The sequence below is a fragment of the Ostrinia nubilalis genome, chromosome 4 (genome assembly GCF_963855985.1).
Source record: "Ostrinia nubilalis chromosome 4, ilOstNubi1.1, whole genome shotgun sequence".
Classification (NCBI taxonomy): domain Eukaryota; kingdom Metazoa; phylum Arthropoda; class Insecta; order Lepidoptera; family Crambidae; genus Ostrinia; species Ostrinia nubilalis.
This window is the reverse complement of record NC_087091.1, coordinates 15,879,074-15,902,876: the sequence shown is the minus strand read 5'-3', so window position 1 is coordinate 15,902,876 and position 23,803 is coordinate 15,879,074. Positions and strand designations below refer to the sequence as shown.

General features: G+C 45.0%; 1 protein-coding gene across 1 annotated transcript in view; it reads right to left on the bottom strand.

The window, feature by feature from the left end:
- The window catches only part of LOC135071248 (uncharacterized), a 98,074-nt gene that overhangs the window by 20,607 nt on the left and 53,664 nt on the right, over positions 1-23,803 (bottom strand). The window contains exons 16-35 of the mRNA XM_063965032.1: positions 23,018-23,122; positions 22,345-22,608; positions 21,515-21,602; positions 21,166-21,285; positions 20,522-20,649; positions 19,360-19,484; positions 18,388-18,532; positions 16,941-17,149; positions 15,698-15,843; positions 14,411-14,520; positions 13,930-14,063; positions 12,853-13,038; positions 11,885-12,033; positions 10,786-10,922; positions 9,550-9,676; positions 8,361-8,509; positions 6,262-6,403; positions 5,180-5,410; positions 3,454-3,719; positions 28-164 (exon numbers count right to left, since the gene is read on the bottom strand). Of these exons, the coding sequence (XP_063821102.1) occupies positions 28-164; positions 3,454-3,719; positions 5,180-5,410; positions 6,262-6,403; positions 8,361-8,509; positions 9,550-9,676; positions 10,786-10,922; positions 11,885-12,033; positions 12,853-13,038; positions 13,930-14,063; positions 14,411-14,520; positions 15,698-15,843; positions 16,941-17,149; positions 18,388-18,532; positions 19,360-19,484; positions 20,522-20,649; positions 21,166-21,285; positions 21,515-21,602; positions 22,345-22,608; positions 23,018-23,122 (3,098 nt within the window). The remainder of the gene's footprint in view (positions 1-27; positions 165-3,453; positions 3,720-5,179; positions 5,411-6,261; positions 6,404-8,360; positions 8,510-9,549; positions 9,677-10,785; positions 10,923-11,884; positions 12,034-12,852; positions 13,039-13,929; positions 14,064-14,410; positions 14,521-15,697; positions 15,844-16,940; positions 17,150-18,387; positions 18,533-19,359; positions 19,485-20,521; positions 20,650-21,165; positions 21,286-21,514; positions 21,603-22,344; positions 22,609-23,017; positions 23,123-23,803) is intronic.

Sequence of the window (23,803 nt, the reverse complement as noted above, 5' to 3'; positions counted from 1 at the left end):
TTCTTTAAGAAAGAATTAAGCACTCGCCTCGGGCTTGATCCAGCCGCTCTCGAAGGCGTGGTCGATGATGGCGCACTCGATGTTTTTGATGGTGACGGGTGGCTCGCTGATGCCCAACACGCAGGCTCCCTCGCACGGCGCCGGGCACACGCGGCCCGTGAACTCTGAAATATAAGCGCTTGTTAGGAGACTTCTTAGCGGGAATGTGAAGCGTCATGTTGGCAGTTTTGTTTCTAAAATTCGTGTTTAGACGACTATTACCCCCTTACTAATAAAAAGTTACACAGTTGTTGATCACTGTTTTAAAATGACATTTCCATACTAAACGTCACTTTAAAACACTGATCACCGAGCGTGTAAGTTTTATTAGTAAGGGGGTTAGTGTGTAATAATGGTGGATAATTAACTATTAACACCCTTACTAATAAAAAGTTACACAGTTGTTGATCACTGTTTTAAAATGACATTTCCATACTAAACGTCACTTTAAAACACTGATCAACGAGCGTGTAAGTTTTATTAGTAAGGGGGTAAGTGTTTGTGAACGTGCTTGAGTGTGGGCAAATAAAACAAAACAGTCCAGCGTGATTCTTCGGATTCTCTAAAGTAGTCCATATGAAGTCTCATTAAAGCACCACAACTTTACTTAGATCGCGGTTTCATACAAAGTGCTTCATCGCGGGCATCCGCTTAACGCAGTTTCAGGCCTAAGGGTTGGAAGGGGTATCATCTATCAATCATTCTTCATTATATCATTTAATTAACCCAAGTCATATCCCACTTGCTTCCATTTTGTAACTTATGTCTCACAAGACACTCGAAGGGGGATAACGGGCACACGCGCCCCGTGAACTTTGTAACATGCGTACTGTTGTTAGCGTTTATCTACGTACTAGCTGACCCGGCGAACTTTGTTCCGCCCTAATGGCAATAAATAAGCAGACTTTTTTTTTATTTCGAACGGGATAAAAAGTATCCTATGTCCTTCTCCTGGCTCTAAACTACCTCCCTGACAATTTTCAGCTAAATCGGTTCAGCCGTTCTTGAGTTATAAGTGGAGTAACTAACACGACTTTCTTTTATATACAACGTGTCCCAAAATTCAAGGATAAGCCGGCGCCGCAGGATGGACATAGTCATGACTACTTTAGGAAAAATAAGAAAAAAAATCTATCTCAATTATTTTTTATGTTACAATAGGAACACCATAGGAACTTCGTTGGGTTCGTTGGATATCTTTTCGAGCACTTTAGTGCTAGATGATGTCCAGGGTCCTGATGATGAAGTCAAGAGGTGGCCAGGAGCTGGCCAAAGGAACTCCTAATCGAAATGGCGGAAGATTATCGAGTTTGGGTTCGTTGGATTTGACTTCTCGAGCACTTGGACCATGAGATTGAGAAACAATTAAAAAGTGTAAAATAAAGTTATAATAAAAAAAAATAATTGTATGCAAGGTTCAAATAATTTCGAAAGTTTGTAGCGCAAACAGAAAAAAAGAGGAATAAATTCCATGCGCGATTATAACTTTATTTAAAACTTTTTAGTTGTTTCTCAATCTCATGGCCCAAGTGCCCGAGAAGACAAACCCAACGAACCCAAACTCGATAAGCTTCCACTATTTCGTTTAGGAGTTCCTATGGCCAGCTCCTAGCCACCTCTTGACTTTATCATCAGGATCCTGGACATCATCTAGCACCAAAGTGCTTGAAAAGACAAATCTAACGAACCTTAACTAGATGCAATTCCGCCGTTTCATTTATAAGTTCCTATGACCACCTCCAGACTCCATCCAGCTCAATGATACCATAATATTGCATTGTCATCGTACTTACATAAGTATACCAAATTTCAGCTCAATTGGTTGAGGAGAACTGGTTTTAAATTCAGTTGCAAGATTTATCCCATACTACTAACAAGCGAAGTGCTTGTAAAAATGGTACGCATATCTTTTTTGCGAATAGTTTTCTTAGAGTATTATACCATTTTGGAATCTTGGATAGTTGCGTCAACTTTATAATAAACTTGCCGCAGTAGTGTTCATACTGTTTTATTACAAAACGACGAGTCAAAGTGGAGTGAAAGTAAAAATCGTTTAAAATTTTAAGGAAATATCATATTTTGATTAACTTTTGTGTAAAAACTGCAAGGATTCTGGGGGTTTTAAGAATTGGAGTGGACAGCAGCACTACTTAAGTTGCCAATACAAACAAAAAAACAGAAGTATTTGAAAAATTGTAGTCGTGGTAATGTAAAATATCATAAGGGGTGTCAATTTTCGACGAATTTCATAATTTATTGTGTAACGTAAAAAATAATTGAGATAGATTTTTTTTCTTATTTTTCCTAAAGTAGTCATGACTATGTCCATCCTGCGGCGCCGGCTTATCCTTGAATTTTGGGACACGTTGTATATAGATGTATCACATGTGAGCCTCGAAGGGATTAGGGGATAAAGTTAGGTGCATTTTGTTGAGCGCGTGATTTGCAAAAAGCGGAGCCAGTTTATTTATAACATTGGCGGCGAAAAAATACGTATAAAATATGCTGAAATCTTTAAGATATTTTGCATAAAAAATACACATGATTTGAACTGAACTTTGAATTCATTTCCTCTTGGTTTGAACTATGAACCAGTAGAAACAAACCTGGAAAGTTATTTGTCTGCAACGTCTAGTACCTACTGCGCGTGGTTCCAGTGTTTTCTATAGACAGGTCGTTCAATTTGGGGATAATTTTGCCTAGTGGGCTCTGACAGAAGGGAATACAGCTCTCACTAAACACCTAACTAAACAAAACCTACAAAAGGTACAAACCTGGGAAGTTATTCGTCTGCAGCAACTGATACAGCACATGGTTCCAGTCTCCTTTGTAAATCAGATCGTTCCACTTAGGAATAATGTTTCCAAGCGGGCATCCATGTTGACTCTGACAGAAGGGGACACCGCACTCCATACAACGCGCGGCCTGGACTCTCAGCCCGCGGCGCACGTGTCACTGATTGTCGATCTCATCCCGAAAGGAACATCTCATTTTAACTGACTCAAGAAAGAGAAGCTTCAAATCTGGGAAGCTATTTGTCTATTGCACTGATATAGCGCATGGTTTCAGTCTGTTGGCAAGACGGAACGCGCTAGTTTCTATCTAGACTAAGAAGCAAGAGGGACAAACCTGGGAAGTTATTCGTCTGCAGCAGTTGATACAGCGCATGGTTCCAGTCTCCTTTGTAAATCAGATCGTTCCACTTAGGGATAATGTTGCCCAAAGGACATCCATGCTGACTCTGACAGAAGGGGACACCGCACTCCATACAACGCGCGGCCTGGACTCTGAGCCCTCGGCACATGTCCCGGGTTGCAAGTCCCGCAGACGTTTCTTGGCGGGCCGAACTGAACCAAGATACTGGCAGGAGGGAATGCCGGTTTCTAACTAGACCAAAAAGAAAAAGGTACAAACCTGGGAAGTTATTCGTCTGCAGCAACTGATACAGCGCATGGTTCCAGTCTCCTTTGTATATCAGATCGTTCCACTTAGGAATAATGTTGCCCAAAGGACATCCATGCTGACTCTGACAGAAGGGGACACCGCACTCCATACAACGCGCGGCCTGGACTCTCAACCCTCGGCGCACGTGTCCCGGGTTGTAGATCTCGTCCCAGTCCCGGAGACGCTTCTCGGCGGGACGGTAGATGGACGTCTCGCGAGGGTATTTGATGAAGCCCCTGTTAGGGAAATTCTGTTTATATTTTTGAATATTCAAAGTTATAGGATAAGTTTCTTTAGTTTGGTCTTTTGAATTAGGTATGCATGTTTTCCTCAAATCTTATGTTAATGTAGTAGTGCTGTGTTGTGTTAAGAAAGTTGTACGATACCTACCTAAAAAAATGTTTATGATAATCATATTCAGGTAAATTAGCTTGTAGAAAATGGTGACGCCAATACGCTGTATTTCATAATATTATTCAATACAATAAACTATTACAATGGACGTCACACAAACACAAAAAGGTACTTAAAAAGACAAAGCACATAAAAACAGGAGAAGGAAAAAGTACACTGCAGTGTTACCTTGAGGCAATACTGCAATGGGATGGGATGGCAATATCATTACTTGGGTCATCATACCATTTAGTCAACTTTTTAATTATACAAAATGCGTATGGTAGAGCTGATGACCGCTGGGGCAGAAAAGTTCTCGAGTGGTGACCACGAACCAAAAAACAGTGTGGACTAACAGACCTGCCACTATAGTCTTTTTCACCTAAGATGATTCGTATGACGTTTCGAGTTTGAAAGTTTTAGAGATGTCACATAACTAAACCATAGCGATTTATCTATCGATTTTTTTCTAAGAGTTAGTGAAACCTACTTTTAGAGAAATATTTTGTATATGTGTTATTTAACAAAAAAACATGTTTTTTTAATTACAAATATTATTGTAACAATTTTTTATTGATAATATTCAAATTCCATGGACTTCGTGTTCAAAAAAACGATTCCTAAAAAGTTCTGGTTCTATTTCTTTAAATTAAAAACTATTCATTTATTTTCAATGCGTTTATTAAAGTCAACAATCGAAAAATATAGTTGATTTTTGAGATGTTTTTAATAACTAAGTAATCACTACAATCGATTAATGAACCGCGGAAATAATCGATTTTGTTATACAACAAATACCCCAGCACTAAATCTATTCCGTTTCACACATTGCGTACATTAAATAAAAAATATTTTTACATCGTATTTAATTAAAATATAATCAATAGACTCAGATTTTACTATATATTTCAAGACAAGTAGTTATTTTTTTTTATTATATTGCTAATGAAATACAAATATTTTTTCAAAAATATTCTGCATATGTAGTATGCGTAATATGGATAACCTTAAAGTGTCATACGGATCATCTTAGCTGAAAAAGACTATAGGTGGATCGACGATCTGGTGAAGGTCGCGGGAAATCCCTGGATGCGGGCAGCACAGGACCGGTCTTTGTGGAAATCCTTGGGGGCCTCATTTGTATATCAGTGGACGTCATTTGGCTGATGCCCGTTTTCACCATCAATCCCTAATTTTTAAGTGACCCCCATGTAAGCAAAATTCCTGTTACGTGTTACCTCAAGGGTCACTTAAAAATTAGGGTTTGATGGTGAAAGCGGGCATGATACGAACAAAAACTCACCTAGTCTTATCCAGAATCTTCTCCAGATTTTTCTTTTCAAGTTCTGCATCTCTTACAGTCTCCTCGATATCAACGAGGCCGTTTTCCTCCTTTCCGTTGGTCTCCAGTTTAGGCGCGGGCGCCTTGAGAGCCATTTGCTTGAGCGCGCGCTGGTATTCATAAGGGAACACTTTGACGAACATCTTAGCGGGAGCCGGCCAAGTCTTGAGCATGTCTTGAGCGATGACCGAGCTGTAGGAAAGCATTGAGAAGTTATTTTAATTTAGTATATTTAATCTTGATAACATTCTAAACCCAATTCAATTTGAATGTGATTTGGTCCAAAACTCAAGATTCTCAAGGTAGTGCGGGAGGGGATTTTTTGTCAAATCAAATAAGTCAATTCTGTTCAACAGTTCTGTTAAGTGAAATGCCACTTTTCCCGTACCACTCCGCTGTCGCAGTAATTACTGGTTAACCTACTCAGTTATGCGCTATGACTGTTAAGAGTTAATCACGACCAATTTCTACATCATATTCTGGAGCTCAGGGATATTATACTACTTGTATGTTTTGTATTTATGATCAACTAGCTGACCCGGCGAACTTTGTTCCGCCTTAATGGCAATAAATAAGCAGACTTTTTTTTTAATTTCGAACGGGAAAAAAGTATCCTGTCCTTCTCCTGGCTCTAAACTACCTCCCTGACAATTTTCAGCTAAATCGGTTCAGCCGTTCTTGAGTTATAAGTGGTGTAACTAACACGACTTTTTTTTTATATACAGGGTGTTAGGTAAATGGGTATATGAGCCGGCACTAGCCCATGTTAACATGGTCATATAAATGGTATGGTGAAGTCAGAAATTTGATATCATCATTTTATTTTTTTAAATTTTCATACAAAATAAATTTTATAAAATCTGATTTGTATGAAAAATAAAATAATTAAAATGAAGATATCAATTTTCTGACTTCACCATACCATTTATATGACCATGTTAACATGGGCTAGTGTTGGCTCATATACCCATTTACCTAACAGCCTGTATATAGATATTTTGAACCTCTATAGATAGGCGTTCCTATATGGTTGTGATTCTTACCCAGTGTACTCGAAGAACTCCTCAAGCAGAGTCCTCACAGTGTCGAGGTCGTCCTGCAGCTCTAAAGGCAGCAATTCCACCATCTCCTGGTTGCACTTCAGCGCGAACGAGCCGTCGATGTCGTACACGTACGCGATACCACCTGCCGGTTTAAAGAATACCTATTTGTAATGCGAAAAGTTCTTCGTTAACATTCTTCTTTATTGTCTAAAATAGTTAGTGTATGTCTTGTTGGTGTTAATCCTACTAATATTATAAATGCGAAAGTTTGGATGTCTGGATGTTTGTTACTCTTTCACGCAAAAACTACTGAACGGATTTTGATGAAACTTTAAAGTATTATTGTTTATAACCCAGATTAACATATGATGTTACTTTATGACAATCTGTGACAAACTAAATTTCACGCGAGTGAAGCCGAGGGCATAAGCTAGTAAATAAATAAATAAGTGTTATATGGGGCTTTAAGTGGCCCAATGACTTTGGTGATGTCCTATGGCGATTATCATACTGCACCGCGATCCGCGATGCGATAGTAAACGCATGCGGTGAAACGCAGTATGTGGGGTAGGTACTTATTATTTCCTATAATGTTGTCTATGTGTTGTATTAGGCATATTTTCTATACAAACCGTAGTTCTTGCATAAGTTTAAATCTGTGGCACCGCGCTATGCAACCGAGTGTGGTTTAGTGTCTTTACTCGCCTATTAATAGTGTCCTGTCTTCCCCAACCTGTTTAAACAGCGTGGGGATTGTAGACTAAACCATTCCATTTGTCTTAGCATTGGAAAGCGTCGTGTTCCTGCTGTATAGAAGAGTAAAGGCCAAATTCTCTCTTTGCTTGTGGCAAATTGGAGTAGAGGAGACTATGACCTGATGATGGTAACGTCCACGCGTTACATTGAGTACGATGACGGTGCCGGCCGTCATGTACTCGCAGCCGTGGTCGCCCACACAGAAGCGCTCGGACGCTATGCGTCTGTGGAGTGTTACTGTGTGTCCGTGTGTTACAGCACGCACCGCTCATGCCCGCGGCGAAGTTGCGGCCCGTGAGGCCGAGCACGAGCACGGTGCCGGCCGTCATGTACTCGCAGCCGTGGTCGCCCACACAGAAGCGCTCGGACGCTGTGCGTCTGTGGAGTGTTACTGTGTGTCCGTGTGTTACAGCACGCACCGCTCATGCCCGCGGCGAAGTTGCGGCCCGTGAGGCCGAGCACGAGCACGGTGCCGGCCGTCATGTACTCGCAGCCGTGGTCGCCCACACAGAAGCGCTCGGCCGCTGTGCGTCTGTGGAGTGTTACTGTGTGTCCGTGTGTTACAGCACGCACCGCTCATGCCCGCGGCGAAGTTGCGGCCCGTGAGGCCGAGCACGAGCACGGTGCCGGCCGTCATGTACTCGCAGCCGTGGTCGCCCACACAGAAGCGCTCGGACGCTATGCGTCTGTGGAGTGTTACTGTGTGTCCGTGTGTTACAGCACGCACCGCTCATGCCCGCGGCGAAGTTGCGGCCCGTGAGGCCGAGCACGAGCACGGTGCCGGCCGTCATGTACTCGCAGCCGTGGTCGCCCACACAGAAGCGCTCGGCCGCTGTGCGTCTGTGGAGTGTTACTGTGTGTCCGTGTGTTACAGCACGCACCGCTCATGCCCGCGGCGAAGTTGCGGCCCGTGAGGCCGAGCACGAGCACGGTGCCGGCCGTCATGTACTCGCAGCCGTGGTCGCCCACACAGAAGCGCTCGGACGCTATGCGTCTGTGGAGTGTTACTGTGTGTCCGTGTGTTACAGCACGCACCGCTCATGCCCGCGGCGAAGTTGCGGCCCGTGAGGCCGAGCACGAGCACGGTGCCGGCCGTCATGTACTCGCAGCCGTGGTCGCCCACACAGAAGCGCTCGGCCGCTGTGCGTCTGTGGAGTGTTACTGTGTGTCCGTGTGTTACAGCACGCACCGCTCATGCCCGCGGCGAAGTTGCGGCCCGTGAGGCCGAGCACGAGCACGGTGCCGGCCGTCATGTACTCGCAGCCGTGGTCGCCCACACAGAAGCGCTCGGCCGCTGTGCGTCTGTGGAGTGTTACTGTGTGTCCGTGTGTTACAGCACGCACCGCTCATGCCCGCGGCGAAGTTGCGGCCCGTGAGGCCGAGCACGAGCACGGTGCCGGCCGTCATGTATTCGCAGCCGTGGTCGCCCACACCCTCCACCACCGCCGTCACGCCTGAGTTGCGCACGCAGAAACGTTCAGATGCTATGCCCCTGTAGGAAACAAATGTATCAAAATTATAGTCAATCTAGTAGACATACAGTGGGCCATAGTTCTAGCTACCCATTTCCTTTTTTATCTCGCTCTTAGCAATCAAATAGTGATTCTTTGCGATAGAACGAGACGACCATGATCGAAAATAGGTAGCTGGAACTGTGGCACATAGTACTTTTTATGAACAGTCAAAGCGCATTTTCATTAGTCAATAAGTACGACTGCGGAGCATCCTCGCTACTAATGCTAATGAAAACGGTCACTCCCGGGTGGGCCCTGTAGCATGCGTTTCAAAAATCTTCTCAGCCCGCATGGTGCGCGTGTGCTAACGACCAATGAAAATACATCCTTACGCCTCCCCCACATTTGCAGTTTGCGAGTGTCGTCGTCTCACAATCACGTGCGCAGCATCGACGCAGCGCACTAACTCTCTTTAATTTTATTTATTTATTTTATTTATTAGGACAACCAACAAGACAAACACGCATACATGAAATTACTATGACTAAAAGTGCTTAAAACTAAGTGCTGTCTTAATTAAAGGCTGCCACGGCATGCAATGTGGACAGTTGCAAATATAAAAACTAAGAGATAGTAGGTAACACAGTGAACATTTGAAATGTAATGAACATTATGAATAAATTTCTTATACATTATTTACGTATTTGCTGTGGCTGTAAGGGACCTCAGCACAGCGCGCCTGAATTTCAATGGCTTATGATAAAAAATGTCGACGTCACATGCTTTGCACAGTCTGTTGTACTCCCTCTGCAGTCTTTAAACTAAATAACACGACGCCGATATTCGGCAGCCGCTCAACATTGGCGTCACGGCAACGCTGAGCTAGCGCAGTGTCGAGGCTTTATAGACGCTAGTGTGGGTTGAAGGTCCCAAGTTCTCCCATATATTTTATTTGACAAAAAAGCTATGAGTCACTTTTTCAGCACCTCAATTAACACTCTTTATATTGAAATTGTATAGCGGTAACAAGGCACGTCTTTGTACAAACCAACTTATAAACACATCAGTAAACAAGTACCTGAAGTAGGCTCGTCCCGATGTAGCTCCATACAGGCATACGTTGCCGACGATCACGTTCAAGTGCGATTCGAATGGCGAAGATTTCGGCGGGTAGATGATTACTTTGCCACCGGACAGGCCCTTGCCTGAAAAATGACATAATTGTAATACTGGAATCGGTTTCCGAAAGACAAATTAAATGATTTGAACTACGTAGCCAGCTATGTCAGTTTAGCTTTTCAAAAGAAAAGACCTAGCTAAGGCTAGGGAGAATGCAATTATGCGGGTAACAGTGGCGCACAGTTTTGGTTGGTAAATGCCGTTCACAAGAAAGCCGAGACAGTTCCACCTAATTAGAAGTTAAGCCATATATTCTGGATATTCAGCAGTTCGCAGCGGTAGAAACTAGAGGTAGGATTTATATTCATATACTTTGCGTTACTTGATGGAGAACTTCAGTTCAACAGTGGACGTCCTATCAAGCCTCTTGTCAGTTGCATATCAGTCAGGGTCGCCGTGATATTTCCCGTACCTAGGCCAAGGTTCGGGGATTATTCCCGGGACACTCACCGACGTAGTCATTAGCGTCTCCCTCGAGCGTGACGGTGATGCCGCGTGACAGGAAGGCGCAGAAGCTCTGGCCGGCCGAGCCCGTCAGGCTGATGTCGACCGTGGCGCCTTCTGGCAGCCGTGGTTGCCTTATATCCCGTGCTAAGACTCAGTTCACGGGATTATTCCCGGGATACTCACCTACATAGTCGTTGGCGTCTCCCTCGAGCGTGACGGTGATGCCGCGCGACAGGAAGGCGCAGAAGCTCTGGCCGGCCGAGCCCGTCAGGCTGATGTCGACCGTGGCGCCTTCTGGCAGCCGTGGTCGCCTTATATCCGTGCTAAGACTCAGTTCACGGGAATATTCCCGGGACACTCACCGACATAATCATTAGCGTCTCCCTCGAGCGTGACGGTGATGCCGCGCGACAGGAAGGCGCAGAAGCTCTGGCCGGCCGAGCCCGTCAGGCCGATGTCGACCGTGGCGCCTTCTGGCAGCCGTGGTCGCCGTATATCCCGTGCCTAGACAAAGTTCACGGTAATATTCCCGGGACACTCACCGACGTAATCATTAGCATCTCCTTCCAGCGTGACGGTGATGCCGCGTCAGTCAGGCCGATGTCGACCGTGGCGCCTTCTGGCAGCCGTGGTCGCCGTATATCCCGGGCCTAGAGCAGGTTACCGGGAATATTTCCGGTGCACTCACCGACATAGTCGTTAGCGTCTCCCTCGAGCGTGACGGTGATGCCGCGCGACAGGAAGGCGCAGAAGCTCTGGCCGGCCGAGCCCGTCAGGCTGATGTCGACCGTGGCGCCCTCGGGCAGGCCGTGGTCGCCGTATTTCCTGAACCGAACAGAATGATGCTTTAACTAACAATCCAATGATTTGATAGAGGATGGAAAAACGATTCATTTTGAATTTTAATGAATAAAAGTAAAGAAGGAATATAGGAGAAAACAGAAGTCAAGTAAAAATATGCCATAAAATTATGTATCCAAGGCATAAATACGTGCAAGTGTGCTACATGAGTGTGAGGCCTGTGCATGATTGCGCACGAGAGTTTAATTAAACGCGCCAAATTGAACCCATAAAATTGATATTGCGCACTCACATGGCAATGTGGTAAGTTAGCGTAGAGGTGAAAGCACGGTCTTCGTTGGTGATGCGCATGGTGATATCAACATGCTTTTGCGAGCCATCCAGGATGCCTGAGCACTGTTCGATGAGCTGGTTGTCCAGACAATTCTCTTGCTGGAAGTCCTAATAAAGCCTGGTCCGTGAGCACGTAGAATTTTTCCCAACGACCCCAAGCTACCCATCCTTATCGCTCGCGCGTAATTATGTTGCTGTCGCGACTGTGCGACGCGCGCCCGCAGTGAGTGTGCGAGCGCGACAGCAACACAATTCTACGTGCTCACGGACCAGGCTTTAGCAATCAAATGGATGTTGCGCACTCACATGGCGATGTGGTAAGACAATGTAGAAGTGAAGGCGCGGTCTTCGTTGGTGATACGCATGGTGATGTCGACATGCTTCTGCGAGCTATCTAAGATGCCCGCGCACTGTTCGATGAGTTGGTTATCCAGACAATTCTCTTGCTGGAAGTCCTAATAAAGCCTGGTCCGTGAGCACGTAGAATTTTGCCCAATGACCCCAAGCTACCCATCCTTATCGCTCGCGCGTAATTATATTGCGGTCGCGACTGTGCGACGCGCGCCCGCAGTGAGTGTGCGAGCGCGACAGCAACACAATTCTACGTGCTCACGGACCAGGCTTTAGCAATCAAATGGATGTTGCGCACTCACATGGCGATGTGGTAAGACAGAGTGGAGGTGAAGGCGCGATCTTCGTTGGTGATGCGCATGGTGATGTCGACGTGCTTTTGCGAGCCATCAAGGATGCCCGCGCATTGCTCGATGAGCTGGTTATCCAGACGCTTCTCCAGTTGGAAGTCCTAAGGGTTAGAATTATAATGTGAAAAAGTAGCAAGGTAAAAAGTACAAACTCGTACCTGTGTATAGCTACACTAAAGTCACTGTTAAGTTTTGAGTATAAAATGAGAGAAAAGTGCCTAACGGCACAATGGTATTACGACCATAAGATTTGTATTGATCTCACGGACATTTTTAAACGGTTTTATATCCAGAAATAATATAGGCACAGGCGACGGCACATCAAGCAAAACACTGGCATCTATATGTATAGCCTGCAGTTCTTTCGGATGAATTGTAATGAGGGCTATCGTTTTAGCGCTCACCAGTTGGCGCCACTGTAGAGTAAGGTCCTGTCACTTGCTAGTAGCGAAGACAGTGGCGCCAACTGGTGAGCGCGAAAGTGGTAGGAGGACTATCGCATTTGCACTCATCAAGATGGCGCCACTGTAGAGTAAGGTCCTCTCAATCGCCAGGGGTGCCAACTGTTAAGTATAAAAACGATAGCCCTCATTACATATATTTTAATTTGTCAGCGCCGACGATCAGCGAGCGGTCAACGCGATTCTAAAACCAGCCTTAGTAATTTGTATGCACAAATTACAAATAGTCCCATTAGCTCCTCGTGGTAAGCTAAATATGCTTGTGTTACGAGTGGGCTCACCACACGAGTGGGTTCACCACAATAGTCTAGCGGCGGTGAGATTCGAACCCGCGTTCCTCGGATCTCGAGTCGGCCAGTCCGACCCCTTCACCGTTCCGCTTTCGTGGCTTACATTGTAACTGACAAGTAACATTTAGCTAGAAATAATCATCCCATATTCCCATATTTAGATACCAACCTGTGCCTTGGACCCGCCGTGGATGTTAACACCAGGCCGCATGTGCAGCGCGTTCTTGAGAATAAGCGAGAGGTTGAGCAGTCGCGCCTTGGGATTAGTGTTGTTCTCGCGGACCTTGAGCAGGTCGGTGCGCCCGATCAGTTCCTGGAAGCGACGCACGCCTACCGCCGCCATGTGCTCGCGGACCTGTTGGAAGAAAATAAGAAAAAAATTGTAATGCCTGAGGGCTGGCTTCTATCAAGGCGGGGCAAAGACTAAAGGAAACGACACAACAACCAATAGAATTCACGTCTTTTATCTCTGCTCAATTTAAGTGGAAATTGAGCTCAATTTGAGCAAAGCGGATAAGATATGTACGGCGTTTTCGTACAATACAAACAAAGTACAAAGTAGCATTGAGTGAGAGAGACGAAGTGAAAAAAAGTAGAAGAAAACTCTTCAAAACGCCGCTTCGCTCAGCACCAACGTAAGATTGACTTATCGGGATTACTTTGGGCTAAAAATTAGACTATTTTCTCTATAGTTGAACAGAAATATTGTAGGTACACGCCCACTTACCATAAAATATTAACAAAGTAAATACATAATACATAATCAATGTTTACAAAAATACATTAGTTTATTTATTGTTAAAGATTTACCAACAACATATCAATTTACATGCATCGTTACATTATTAGAAAGCTAGATACTAAAAGATATGATAAAATACATCAGTTAAATAACACTTACAGATCCCCACTCATAAAAAATCGTTTCCTCATATTTAATCTAAGGCCTTGTCTAGGTGGGCGAATTTGCCGTGCGAACATGAGCGTATTGTATGACGAGAAATACGCGCGAATTTTCAACTCGCGCGTGTCTTGTGGACGGAATGTATTGGCTCCAAGTATCTCGCCAATGCGCGTATGAATTCTACGCGCGTAGAATTGGCCCTCCTTGACAAAGCCTAAGAAGATTATCATCATAAATATAATTTTATTTCCCTGCCCGCTACTATAAATCATTAAAGAAAATCAAATTACCTGCTCGGCCAGTACGAAGAGGTACCTAAATCATCAAAGAAGTAAACCTTACCTCCTCGGCGAGCATGAAGAGGTAGTTGACGACGTGCTCGGGCTTGCCGGCGAACTTCTTGCGCAGCACCGGGTCTTGCGTCGCGATGCCCACGGGACACGTGTTGAGGTGGCACTTGCGCATCATTGTGCAGCCTACAAACAAGCTACTTTAAATATGTGTGGATAGAGATCAAAATTGGCGTAGCCTACGATCTTCTATTAAACAGTACACGCGACGTACGACACGTACGTGTACGTAACTTTTCTATAAACACCATTTGCCAGCGTCGACGTCTGAAGGAGATCACAACAATACATATCTGTGGTAAGCATTATAACGTGGCCTGCCACGTGATGCAGTAGGCGGCCTAGAGCGTTTATAAGAGACCAAAGCCGTAGATTTTATGAGACCGTGAAACACACACAAATGGTACACATGATACAGTTTTTGGGTAGTAATATATTCAGATTCAGATTAATACACTAAAAATATACATTACCCAAAGCAATGAGGGGTGCTGTACTGAAGCCGAACTCATCGGCGCCGAGGAGCGCAGCGACCATGACGTCGAAACCGGTTCGGATTTGACCGTCAGCCTGGACCACCACTCTGAAAGGCAAACATATTTTTAAGACGCACGAAACGTTACGTTCCCTGGAAGAAGATTACATGCAACTGTAGATTGGCCATTGTTCGATATGAAGAAGATTGTACATTGACTACTGTTTGGTTCCGGCGAAGTGGAATAAAACAACGTACCCGTACCCAAGCACGTACTAAAAGGTGATTTAGAGACAAATATGTAAACATCACGCTTCTCAACGTGCGTGCGTTCTCAGCGTAGGGAGTTTAGGCCAAATCCTTATTGCCTCTGATTAGGGTACTGCTCCTGCAGTTGAGATTAAATGAGCTGAAAATGTCTACTTATCTGGATCGGAAGTCGTTGAGCACTAACACTTGGTGGATCTCGGCCACTGGCAGCTGGCATCCGTGCCGCTTCGTTGTGGTCTGATATTTTCGTTCGATGGCTTCGTTTAAAGGTTTCGTACAAGGGGAGCTTAGTCTACATTTTTTTAAAATATTATTAGCAATTTTTACTTATTGTACAAATTACTAATAGTCCCGTTAGCCCCTCGTGTTAAGCTAAATAAGCTTGTGTTACGAGTGGGCTCACCACAATAGTCGAGTGGCGGCGGTGGGATTCGCACCCGCGTTCCTCACTTGATGCCCGTCCACGAGCTCGCGCCCGTGCCGCCGTCGTGGCCGGAGACCACGATGTGCTCGGCTGTGTCCTGTGTCCACTGACCTGGAGCGCAGGTCGTTGAGCACCAGCACCTGGTGCGTCTCGGCCACGCCCAGCTCCCACGGCAGGCCGGCCGACTTGATGCCCGTCCACGAGCTCGCGCCCGTGCCGCCGTCGTGGCCGGAGACCACGATGTGCTCGGCTGTGTCCTGTGTCCACTGACCTGGAGCGCAGGTCGTTGAGCACCAGCACCTGGTGCGTCTCGGCCACGCCCAGCTCCCACGGCAGGCCGGCCGACTTGATGCCCGTCCACGAGCTCGCGCCCGTGCCGCCGTCGTGGCCGGAGACCACGATGTGCTCGGCTGTGTCCTGTGTCCACTGACCTGGAGCGCAGGTCGTTGAGCACCAGCACCTGGTGCGTCTCGGCCACGCCCAGCTCCCACGGCAGGCCGGCCGACTTGATGCCCGTCCACGAGCTCGCGCCCGTGCCGCCGTCGTGGCCGGAGACCACGATGTGCTCGGCTGTGTCCTGTGTCCACTGACCTGGAGCGCAGGTCGTTGAGCACCAGCACCTGGTGCGTCTCGGCCACGCCCAGCTCCCACGGCAGGCCGGCCGACTTGATGCCCGTCCACGAGCTCGCGCCCGTGCCGCCGTCGTGGCCGGAGATCACGATGTGCTCCGCTTTACCCTGGCGCACGGGAAAAAGAACTTTATGAGCAAGGCTATAGACGCAAATTGACTGATGCTTGCCTGTTGTACGACATAGTACGCGGTGGGGTGGACTGCCCTGAGCTTGTGGAAGGAGTATCGTACTGCGTTCCGGCCCCCCGATCGCGCCGCCAACCACGTCCTCTTTTCAATGTACCGCACTGCAAGACGAGATACGCGAGCAATGCACCGCTATCACGTTTGCCGCGAGTGTATAACCAGTACTTCAGCGAGATTGACCTATTTACCTATAGCAAGGTAAAATTTAGGTTACAAGCCATTAAAGTGCTAAAAGATGCCTGATCAGTGGGTGGGCCAAACACACACACACACACACACACACACACACACACACACACACACACACGAACACACAAGGAGCATAATGTGTATATGTTTTGTGTTTCATTTAATGTTTTAGTGTCAGCATAATTTATTTTATTATTTTTAATTTACATTTCCAACTCAATATGATATTCTGTGGAAATCTGTAATTAGCTGTAAGTTTTATTCAATACTAATGTATAATATTACCATAATGTATCGCCGTTGATTTCCCAAATAAATAAAATAAAAATAAAAATAAGGCGTTTGGGGTTAAAATTTGATGCAGTTTGACGAGCTGAGACCACGATGTGCTCTGATTTGCCCTGGTAGACGGGACAAAGAATTCAGAGAGATGACAAAATAGATATAGATCCTATTGGACATAACGAATCAGTTGCAACTGCTCGAGCGGTTCGTGTATGTGCGTCCATAGAACTCTGCAGTTCACTGTGCAGTCGCAGCTTGAAACTGTCGACCCTGACTGCTTCAAGCGGTCCGTGTATTGCCGGCCTTAGGCTATCTGAACGGTCAAAGGTAACCTAGAGGTTAACGGGACTTTAAAATATTTTCGCACTAAAAATATCTTTTTTATCTCCTTTGAGGGGTCGTTTGCCTCATAAAATAGGGCACACAGCCTACTGTGAATTCGTGATACAACCATAAGCTTAGTGTAGTCTAAAATTATTAAGACATCTTGCAGAAACTTTTTTTGCTTCACTAGCATTTATCTAATGATAAATTTTCACTAACCTTGGCTACTCCAGAAGCTACCACACCCACGCCAACTTCAGATACGAGTTTCACAGAGATACGGGCGTTAGGGTTGGCGCACTTGAGATCATAGATCAGTTCAGCCAAGTCTTCAATGGAGTAGATGTCGTGGTGAGGCGGCGGCGAGATGAGTCCCACGCCGGGCACTGAGCAACGGGTCTTCGCTATGTCTTCCGTCACTTTGTAACCTGAGAACCAATAACAGGAGGTTAATATTAGTTTCCGGATAGGGAAATGCTGTTCTGTCTTGGGGGGTATCAGTGTACCAACGCGAACAAAAACCCAGCATTCGGCAGGGCTTGTCAAACAACTCATAAAATTTAGTGGGCTGGGGTCGTCAGGGAATTTTCCCGGGCCGCGGTACTGTAGGGAACATCTTTAAAAGCGAGAGCTGGTGGTGCATTTGCCCGAGCCCATTCTTTAGAGGGCTGCTCTCGGTACTCCTTGGATCAGCAGAGCCGATTGAGCAGCGGCATAGAGCAGACCATAACCCGCTAAATGGCGCGAGTTCTATTTCACTAAGGCCAAGAAGAGAAAACCTCTATAAAAACATCCGGAGGAGTGGAAATGGAGCGATCCGTATCGAGACACACGTAGTATCTTTGTACAAACGACAGCACATTAGACAACTTATTTTTTGCAATTTCGCTTCTATTACAACTGCATAAGATCCCAGTGTTTACATTGTAGTGCCGCCGTCGGTACTTTTTGTGTGTGTCATAAAGGTTCTATCTATCTACATCATCATTATCGTCTCAGCCACAGGACGTCCACTGCTGGACATAAGCCTCCCCCAATGCTTTCCACGTCGCTCGGTTGGTAGCGGCCTGCGTCCAGCGCCTTCCTGCTACCTTTATGAGGTCGTCGGTCCACCTTGTGGGTGGACGTCCTACGCTGCGCTTTCTGGTACGTGGCCTCCACTCCAGAACCTTGCTGCCCCATCGGCCGTCAGTTTTGCGTACTATATGCCCTGCCCATTGCCACTTCAGCTTACTAATCCGTTGGGCTATATCAGCGACTTAAGTTCCTTTACGGATCTCTTCATTTCTAATTCGATCTCATTTCATCTCAGCACTGGCCCATTTATTATCCCGAAGCGCGAAGCAGTGGTAGGGTTAATACTGGGACGTGTAAAAGTGCTTTTTAAAAGCCTATTTGCAAAAATAGATGAGTTTTTATGAGTTTTATGTTCTAATTTTAGGTACCTACATAATGGATGCAATAAAATATTGAGTATTGAGTAATGTACCTGGCCGTTGGGGCAGGAAAGTCCTCGAGTGGCGACCACGGGCTGGAAGACGTAGCGTGGGCAGGCCTCCTACTAGGTGTACCGAAGATCTGGTAAAGGTCGCGGGAAGAGCCTGGATGCGGGCAGCGCAGGACCGTTCATCCAGCAGTGGACGTCATTTGGCTGAAACGAATGTACCTGGCAGCTCGCCGCCCTCGCCGGGCTTGGCGCCCTGCGCCATCTTGATCTGCAGGTCGTCGGCGTGCGCCAGGTACGACGCCGTCACGCCGAAGCGGCCCGACGCCACCTGCTTGATGGCCGAGCGCTTGTTGTAGTCCGGGTCCTGGGGATGTAAACATGGTATTAATAAAAATATTTTCAAGGTTTACAAAGTATTTCAAAGGTTGTCTACCGTATATACATATTTAGGATTATTCCACTTTTTTCACCCAGGGTTCAGAGGTGAAATTAGGAGACTAAAAACTCCACTTAATCTAGGTCCTAGATGAAGTGGAGTTTTTAGTCTCCTAATTTCACCTCGGAACCATTTCACCCAGGTGAATTGATTCGACTAAAGCAGTCGCCTTCCAGGAAGTACAAATCTATCAATCATTAGTTTTCCCCATTTTCAACCGACTTCAAAAAAGGAGGAGGTTCTCAATTCGACCCGTATGTTTTTTTTATATCACTTAACAATTCAATCCACAATTTTTGCGGATTTTTACACTTGTATTAGGCACAAGACACCAATCATATACATTAACTCATTATTAACACAATTTTGGTTACTCAGTCTTTATTCTACTCAGTCAGCTGATCTATCATACAAATTTAATGACCTGACTTATGTACCTGTGATTTCACAATAAACACGATTTGAATTTGAATTTCGTAGTCGTTTTTGTTTACTAACGGAGTGACGCCACGAGTCGAATCAGCATGGCGGCTAGCGTTTCCGCATGAAAAGTCAAAATTAACATTTAAGTTTTAGCGGTTTTTTAAAATTGAAATAAAAATTCCACTGGTTCATTATAACCTAAGGATTGATTTACAACATAAGCATTTCAAAGAGGTGCAAGACCCTATTGAATAGGGCACAGAGTAAAGATTGCCTTTTCAGAATGTCTATTCAGTGCAAATTTTACTCCAAGATATCTACAACGTACTGACCTGGTTGAGGTAGCGGTCCGCGTTCTCGCCGCCCTCGCCGGTGTTGGACTTGCCGCCGATGCGGTTCATGGCCACCGCAAGCGTCGTGTGAGCTTCCAGCGAGATCGAGCCGAATGACATCGCGCCTGGGGAACACGGATACAAATAAATTAAATACAACTACACATCACTATACAAGGTGTTAGGTAAATGGGTATATGAGCCGACACTAGTCCATGTTAACATGGTCATATAAATTAAAAAAAATAAAATTATGATATCAAATTTCTGACTTCACCATACCATTTATATGCCCATGTTAACATGGGCTAGTGTCGGCTCATATACCCATTTACCTAACACCCTGTATAGGGTGGAAACGATAAATAATCTCACACGATTATTTCAAAGATATCGAAAAACTGGTTACTGATCCTAAGTGCTTCACGAGCTCTATCAAACGGTATCAATAATAGGTTAAAGCTTACAGCATAAACTGGATCTATTAGAAAATATAATGTTTCCAGCTTCCATTACACTATCCTGTATACTGAACAGGGTACTCGGTACTCTTCTGGTCAGAAAAGCCGACTGAGAAGTGGCATAGAGTAATCCGTAACCCACTACGGCGGTCCGGAGATCCTGTTCTACCAGTCTCAAGCCAAGAGAAGAAACCTTCTATAAAAAAACCAAGAAAAGGGGAATGGAGGTCCCCTCAAATCCGAAGAGGCTCGCTCGAGCTGTGAATGTGCAAGTTAGGACAATAATTCGCACTTCCGTTGAACACCATCGGGTTTTAGTAGATAGTACTCACTAAGGGTAGGCGAGGATAGTCCCACATAGCCTACTGGACATCCCCATCGGCCAGTGGGCAAAGCATTTGTCGGCCGTTTGGTGTAGTGGTTCAGAACGGACTACTATGCCGAGAGGTCCCGGGTTCGATTCCCGGCCGGGCAGAAATTGAAATGATGAATTTTAATTTCTGTGACGGGTCTGGGTGTGACTATGTATAATATGTATGTATTTAAAAAAAAAAAAGTATATAAGTAGTATATCCGTTAAGCTAGCACCCATAACACAAGCATTAAGTTGCTTACTTTGGGGCTAGCTGGCGCTGTGTGAAATTGTCCAAAGATTTATTTATTTATTTCTTTCTAGAAATATAAATAAATGGAGTGCTTACCTGTAGCAAATCGTTTCACGATCTCCGAGGCGGGCTCGACCTCGCTTAGTGGGATGGGTTCATCCAAGCGTACGAGGTCTAACTGACCTCGCAACGTACAAGCACGGATTGATTCCAGTGAGCTCTCCCTGTGTGCGAAAAGTGATAGGTTAGTGTTGAAGAAAAGTAACAACTGTATAATATTTTAGACTATTATGTTGCATTTTAATTTTTTTATTGTATTATGATTGGTGCAACCGAGTTGAAACGTCGGGAGAGTAAATTTCTGTTTACCTTTGTAAAAATGTTTTTGTTGCATAATCCCGTAACAGTGATAATTTAAAAGTAACTGTGCTACCGACGGATTAGCAAGCTGAAGTGGCAATGGGCAGGGCACATAGTACGCAGAACTGACGGTCGATGGGGCAGCAAGGTTCTGGAGTCGAGGCCGCGTACCGGAAAACGCAGCGTGGGACGTCCACCTACAAGGTGGACCGACGACATCGTAAAGGTAGCAGAGAAGCGCTGGACGCAGGCCGCTACCAATCGATCAATGTGGAAAGCATTGGGGGAGGCCTATGTTCAACAGTGGACGTCCTATGGCTGAAATGATGATGATGATGAACTGTGCTAAGTTCGAAACGTAAAATCATCAAGCAACAAACCTGTATTTGTCGTAAGCCGACGAGCTCTTGTTGACGGCGGCTTCTTGCAGGTTGGCGATGGACAGAGGGTCGTTGATGTGCTTCTCGCCTCCCGCGCGCCAGTGGTACACTCCCGGGTTCCTGGAAAAAAAAAGAAATGATATAAAAACTGCTTAGAAAATGTTTTTGGCAACTCAAAGTCTGATTTCGAAGTCCTTACGTCCTAAATTGTTGTACATAAAAGAAGAAAATTATTATTTTTCATTAGATTAATCGTTTTAAATAAATATTTAAATAAATTAATAATAAATTAAGGTACCCATGTATTTGGTTATTTACTTAATTCCAATTACCATCATTTAGAACATACCTGAGAACTAATGCGTCTGTGAACGGTCCGTATGTCAGCGCGTGTCTATCGAAAATCTCTTTGGATAGGATTTCAAAGTTGACGCCACCTGCAAACAAAAGAAAAAGTGGTATTCTAGTGCCTACTTTCACTCTTCACAATAGATTTTGAGCTTTATCTTTTAAGATGTGACGTTCAAATCCTCAGGGGAAATCATAAAGTATTACTGTTAATTATAATAAACAAATAACTTACCAATCCTAGATTGTGTTCCTCTGAAGCACTTGTCCACGACCTCCTCATTTAAGCCCACAGCTTCAAATATCTCGGCGCTTCTGTACGACTGTAGTGTACTGATGCCCATCTTGGCCATGACCTTAGCTAGGCCAGTCTCGATGGCCTTCTGGTAGGCCTTGTAGATGTCATCATTACATTATAATATACAAATAACTTACCAATCCTAGACTGTGTTCCTCTGAAGCACTTGTCCACGACCTCCTCATTCAAGCCCACAGCTTCGAATATCTGCGCGCTCCTGTACGACCGTAGTGTACTGATTCCCATCTTGGCCATGACCTTAGCGAGCCCAGTCTCGATGGCCTTTTGGTAGGCCTTGTAGATGTCATCACATTATAATATACAAATAACTCACCAATCCTAGACTGTGTTCCTCTGAAGCACTTGTCAACAACCTCCTCATTCAAGCCCACAGCTTCAAATATCTGCGCGCTTCTATACGACTGTAGTGTACTGATTCCCATCTTGGCCATGACTTTAGCTAGGCCAGTCTCGATGGCCTTCTAGTAAGCCTTGTAGATATGTATCATCATTACAATATACAAATAACTTACCAATCCTAGACTGTGTTCCTCTGAAGCACTTGTCCACGACCTCCTCATTCAATCCCACAGCTTCGAATATCTGCGCGCTTCTGTACGACTGTAGCGTACTGATTCCCATCTTGGCCATGACTTTAGCTAGGCCAGTCTCGATGGCCTTCTGGTAGGCCTTGTAGATGTCGTCATCGGTGAGGGTAGGGTCGATTATGTTGTCATTGCGTAATGCGAAAGCTAGCTCGAAGGCTAGGTAGGGGCAGATGGCGTCTGCGCCATATCCTGGAGAGAATAGAATGATAAATATTTTTTATTTCAAGGTAGCAGGAAAGCGCTGGACGCAGGCCGCTACCAACCGGGTAACATGGAAAGCATTGGGGGAGGCATATGTTCAGCAGTGGACGTCCTATGGCTGAGATGATGATGATGATGAATTATAGAAAATGCAAATTATTTGAATGCTATCATCATCATTTCAGCCTAACGATTTCCATAGTGGCAGTAAATGACATAATTTAGGCGTAATAATAGTTCCATGTTGAGGGTATTATTATTGATAGGATACACACTGCAGCATTTATTGTGCTGTTTTGATTCGTACGCTTGGCGTACGCGACTGACGTCAACATATTAAAAATCACGAATAACTTCATGACGTCACTTAACAAATGAAGGTCAATAGAACACTTACCAAGCAACACAGACATGTGATGCACTTCGCGAGCTTCGGCCGTCTCCACGATGAGTCCCACCTTCATTCTCTGGCGGGTCTCAATCAAATGATGGTGGACCGCGCCTGCAAATTGAATTAACAGGATTTAGGTGTGTTTACACCCTCCAGTAGAGTCTGTGCGTAAACGTAAGCCATCTGCAGCAGAATCCGTATTTCTAAATAGTACAGTGTGTGAAGTGTATCTCTAAAGATCATAGCACACTTGACAACATCAACCCGGAAAGGGTTCAACACCGTATCGTCTTTCGCCGCGCTGTCAACCGCTAGGCGAGGTGTTTACATTACGGTGCGGATAAGTGTGCCTTGCAGTATGGAGTACGGAGTTTCATACAAAGAATACTGACCGCCTCGAGTTGATTTTATTTTATTTATTTTATTTATTTGGTTCACCAACAGTTAATTACACCAATACAATTGTATAAATCTTAAGAAGAATAGGTACATGTTCAATGTATTAACTTATTACAGGCAAACACAGCATGCATTTAACGTGAAGACTAATATTATACATTATATTATAATGATAGGTATAAATCAATCCAACAGACATGTGCTAAGTTTTAACAGAAACAAAGTTGTACAGATTTTTTACATTAATTAAGCAAGTAAGTATCTAGAGAATTTTATTTTCATGAAGACGTGTTTTCCGCAGAGCTGGGACCGGACAAGTGACTAAAAATGGCTTTACGGTATGATGTCAGAGAGTCCGCGTGTAAATCAACCAGATCACTTATGCTGTTGACA